Here is a 5,000-nt window from a genome sequence, read left to right as displayed (position 1 = left end):
TATCATTATTCTTATTATTATTGTTATTACCATCATTGTTATCATCATCATCATCATCATCATCATCACGATTATTGCTATTTATTACCATTATCATTATCCTTTTTATTTTCATCATTATCATTGTTGTTATCATTATCAATATCATCAACAATGTGATTATCATTATTAATGTTATTCTTATCATTACCATAACTATTATCTTTATTGGTGTTATCATCACCATCATTATTATCATTCTTGTTGTTGTTGTCATTGTTGTTAGTGGTGGTAGTGGTGGTATTTGTTATCATCATTATCATTACTATGATTGTCATTTTCTTCCTTTTCATTTTTACTATAATTACTATTATCATTATCAATATTGTTACTGGTATACCCTTGCTGCCCGTACATGTCTTTATATTTTTTTCTTTCTTTTCTTCTCTCTCTCTCTCTCTCTCTCTCTCTCTCTCTCTCTATCTATCTATCTATCTATCTATCTATCTCTCTCTCTCTCTCTCTTTTTCTCTCTCTTTCTCTCTCTCTCTCTTTCTCTGTCTCTGTCTCTCTCTTTCTCTCTCTCTCTCTCTCTCTCTCTCTCTCTCTCTCTCTCTCTCTCTCCCTCTCTCTCTTTCTCTCTCTCTCTCTCTCTTTCTCTCTCTCTCTCTCTCTCTCTCTCTCTCTCTCTCTCTCTCTCTCTCTCTCTCTCTATCTATCTATCTATCTATCTATCTATCTATCTATCTATCTTTTTCTCTCTCTATCTCTCTATCTATCTATCTCTATACTTTGTCCTACTCTGATATCTCATTAATCGAATTGATAACTCGTTACTATGTCGTTTTAAATCTGAAAATGATCAAATAAAACAGACGATATTGCTGTGGTTTCCCAGGAGTTTTTTTTCTTTTTGCCAATGAAAAAAAATCCTTAAAATTTTATCAATGACATGGTTCTTTTGCTCGAAGTGACGAGTTCTTTCTAATCTTAACTTTACTCTCGTAATTCTCCCGTCCTTCTTATCTCCGTCTCAGAGGAACTGTCAGCTGTTATCATTTGCTTTTGTGTTCTTAACAACTGTCTTTTAGTGTTTCCAATTCCTCTGCGTATTTAATTATTATCATTGGTGTTTCTCTCCAGAAATGCAGTTGACACTTTAATTGCATTTTTTTTTATCTTTTTTTGTCATTTTTTTTTTTGTGTGTGTTTTTTTTTGTCAGTTTTTTGTCTACTTTTGTCTATTTTTTGTCTGTTTTTGTCAGTCTTTTGCCTGTTTTCTCTGTTTTTTTTTTCTTTCTTTTTTTTTGTCTCTGAAGAACTGTCACTGTTGTGATAATGTTCGCTGCGATCTATTTGGGAATCGTCTCTGCCACTGACATTTCCACGTCGTTCTCAGGCTCCGCAGCACCCACGTCGGCGTCTGAGTTAATAGCTCGCCTCCAGTCACGCACCGTCTTCACTCTCCTTTTTGGGATAAAGTTCTTCCTGGCAATCCCCCCCCCCCCTATCCTTCGAGTCACCCCTCCCCCTTCCCTCCCCCAATCACATCCGCCTTTGTCCCTCGCCACGCCCCCCTCCAGCACCTCTTTACTCCTGTCGGTTCTGCCCTTGCTTAGCTCCTCTTCCCTCGTTCGTTACCCCTGTTGCATTTCTCTCTTGTTTCCTGGTATCCTTCTCCCTTACTCCTATTACTCTTTTTGTAGATTATATATCCTTTGCCCCTTATTTCTTGTTTCCTGGTATCCTTCTCCCTTACTCCTATTACTCTTTTTGTAGATTATATATCCTTTGCCCCTTATTCCCACGTTACCTTCTTATCACCCTTTCCCTTTACCCTTTGTCACCCTCCACCTTTACTCCCTGTCAATACCCCCTCTTTAACCCTTTGGCTATCTCTCTCTCTCTTTGCACCCCCTGTCACCCTCCCCTTCAACCCCCCCCACCCCCTCCCCACCTTCCCCTTAACTCCCCACACCTCCCCCTTCCCTTATCACCCACCACCTTCCCCTTAATACCCACCCCTCCCTTCCCCTTCTCCTTAACCTTCTAACCCCCACCTCCCCCTTCCCCTTATCACCCACCCCCTCCCCCTTAACCCCTTTCCACCCACCACCTTCCCCTTATCACCCACCACCTTCCCCTTAACCCCCACCCCTCCCCCTTCCCCTTATCACCCACCACCTTACTACTTAACCCCCCTCCCCCTTCCCTTCCACCCCTCCCCCTTCCCCTTATCACCCACCACCTTCCCCTCAACCCCCCACCCCTCCCCCCCCTATCCTCTTACCACTAACCCCCTCCCCCTTCCCTTAACCTCCCACCCCTCCCCCTTCCCCTTATCACCCACCACCTTCCCCTTAACTCCCCACCCCCCCCCCCTTCCCCTTATCACTCACCACCTTCCCCTTACACCCCCACCTTGCCCCTCCCCCCCCCCCACTTCACAGCGCCAAAGGGCTAGCGACAATCTCCCTTGACGACAATACAGGTGTAGGTGGGTGTTCCGGAGGGTAGGGGTAGGGGGGATGGGGGAGAGGGGTGGCAGCGCTATCTTTGTGTTAACTTATGAGCAGGGAGGGAGGGAGGGGGAGGTAGAGGGAGGGAGAGGAGGAGGGGGGAGGGATAATACGAGGAAAAAGCAAAGACCGGAGGGGGTAGGAGAGACTGCGTGGGTGGGGGGGGGGGAGTTAGGGTTAGAAACCATCAGATGTTTTAAGCGTGAGGAAAAAAAGAGAGGGAGGGGGTGAATGAGAGAGGAAGAGAACGAGGAGAGAGAGAGAGAGAGAGAGAGAGAGAGTGAGAGACAGAGAGAGAGAGAGAGAGAGAGAGAGAGAGGCAGAAACAGTGATAGACAGACAGACAGACAGAAACAGTCACAGACAGAAAGTGACAGACAGGCAGACAGACAAACAGACAGAAACAGTCACAGACAGAAAGTGACAGAAAGTGACAGACAGACAAACAGACAGAAACAGTCACAGACAGAAAGACAGGGAGACAGAGAGGAAGAGAGAGGGATATATAGACAGAGAGAAAGGGAGAGAAGGCGAAAGAAGGAGAGGGAGAGAGAAAAAAAGAAGACAGAGAGAAGGATAAAGAAGTGGAGAGAAGGAGAGGGAAGGAGAGAGATGGGAGAGAAAAAGAGGGAAGGAGAGAGAGGAGAGAGAAGGAAAGAAAAGGAATGAGAAAGAGAGAAAAGGAGAGAGAAGGGAAGAGAAGGAGATAAAAGGGGAGAGAAAGGAAGAGAAGGAGAGAGATGCACAGAGAAGGGAAGAGAAGAAGAGAGAGGAGAGAGATGGATAGAGAAGGGGAGAGAAGAGAGAGAAGGGGAGAGAAGGAGAGAGACGAGAGAGATGGATAGAGAAGGGGAGAGAAGGAGAGAGAAGAGAGAGAGAGAGAAGGAGAAAGAAGGATAGACAAGGAGAGAGAAAGAAAAAGAAACAGACAGACAGACAGAGACATAGACACACACAGAAACAGACAAAGACATAGAGACAGACAGAAACAGACAGAGACAAATATATATAGAGAGACCCGACATCCCAAGGGTGTGCGACAAATCCAACCCCAATAAAGGGACCAAATATAAGGGTAATTCGACGTCTAGATCTGAGAGAGGTTAGGGGAGGATGGGGGGTAGAGGGGAGGTAGGGAGAAAAAGGGAGGCAGAGGGGAGGAAGGGAGAGAAAGGGAGGAGAGGGGAGGGAGGGAGGAGGGGTAAAGAGTAAAGGAAGGAAGGGAGGAAGGGAAAATGGTAGAGGAGGGAAGAGGACAAATAGTAAGGGAGGGAAAGGAGGAAAGAGGGGAAAATGGTAAAGGAGGGAAGAGGAGAGGAAGAGAGGAAGAAGGGGAACGGGTTACAGGTAAGGACGACTAGCCTCGTTTGAACGAATCTGAGCGATAAGGACACGATTAGATACGTATTATCAGCCGCCTAACACTTCGCTGGGATCTTTTTTGTCCAATCTGTCGTCCCTTTCAATCGCGTTCGAACATAACTCCACATAAGCAGTGTTTTCCTGTGACCTCCTGTGTTGTTTTTTGAAGTGAAGTAGAGTAGGTGTGGACAAGATTTTGTATAAGATAAGCTACAGAGACTACAGAGAGAGAGAGAGAGAGAGAGAGAGAGAGAGAGAGAGAGAGAGAGAGAGAGAGAGAGAGAGAGGTAATACTATCTGTATTCAGTGAGATCGCAAGTGCCGTGACTTGAGCGCCTAATATTGACACTGTCCTTTCGTTGCTATCCCTTTTGAGGAAGTAAAAAGGGGAAAAACAAAACAAAATAGTATTTGTCATCTCCTGGCATGGATTTTGAGCAGTATGTAAGTACTTTTATCGATTTTTTAATGTATTTTCATCTATCTTTTATTCTTTTGTTGTTGTTTTTTCTTTCCCTGTTATGTCTTCCCTCCCTTCGTTACTGCTTTCATCCTGCTCTGTCTATATTCTTTGTATGCGTGTCTATCTATCTGGCTATCTGTTCATCTGCCTGTTTATCTACCCGTATACCTGTCTTTTTCAGCTTTTATTTGTATCATTCTACGTGACTGTCTATCTATTATCTGCCATTCTATCTATCTTATAATCTGTCTTTCTGTTTGTCTGTATTCCTACCTGCCTGTCTGCTCGTATATTTATATCTATCTATCTATGTATCTACTCATCTATCAATATCTATCTATCTGTATGTCTGTCTATCCGTACCTATTAATCCATCCAATTATAATATTCACGGTAGGAGGATCAAAAACTTTTTGCAGTCGACTTCCATCTTACGAGGTGTTTACCCTTTCGTCACAACTTTGATATAACACTTGCAAAATGTCTTAATGAATACTGACTAGATATTTATCTTATTCATATGAAGTTCTGCTATTTCTACTACTACTACTACTACTGCATACACACACTCACGCACACAAGCACGCACGCACCCACGCACGCACACACGCACGCGCACACACACACACACACACACACACACACACACACACACACACACACACACACACACAAAC

The 5,000-nt window shown here is 44.2% G+C and overlaps 2 protein-coding genes across 4 annotated transcripts in view; both read left to right on the top strand.

Annotated features, from left to right (window-relative positions):
* LOC113807056 (kelch-like protein 5) overlaps nucleotides 1-5,000 on the top strand; it is a 408,426-nt gene that overhangs the window by 160,501 nt on the left and 242,925 nt on the right. The gene's annotated exons all lie outside the window — the stretch shown is intronic.
* Nucleotides 1-5,000, top strand: part of pnt (ETS transcription factor pointed) — a 211,952-nt gene that overhangs the window by 50,001 nt on the left and 156,951 nt on the right. Inside the window, exon 1 of one of the 3 annotated variants that reach the window (XM_070128945.1) lies at nucleotides 3,968-4,304. The exons of 1 other annotated variant lie outside the window; for it this stretch is intronic. In XM_070128945.1, the coding sequence (XP_069985046.1) occupies nucleotides 4,287-4,304 (18 nt within the window). In that variant the 5' untranslated portion in view covers nucleotides 3,968-4,286. Of the gene's footprint in view, nucleotides 1-3,967; nucleotides 4,305-5,000 lie in introns of those variants that run through there. One more of the 3 variants, XM_070128944.1, reaches the window with a different exon arrangement.

This window comes from Penaeus vannamei, chromosome 13 (genome assembly GCF_042767895.1).
Source record: "Penaeus vannamei isolate JL-2024 chromosome 13, ASM4276789v1, whole genome shotgun sequence".
In the NCBI taxonomy this organism is placed as follows: Eukaryota; Metazoa; Arthropoda; class Malacostraca; order Decapoda; family Penaeidae; genus Penaeus; species Penaeus vannamei.
The sequence above is the reverse complement of the archived record's forward strand: the minus strand, read 5'-3'. Positions and strand labels throughout refer to the sequence as shown.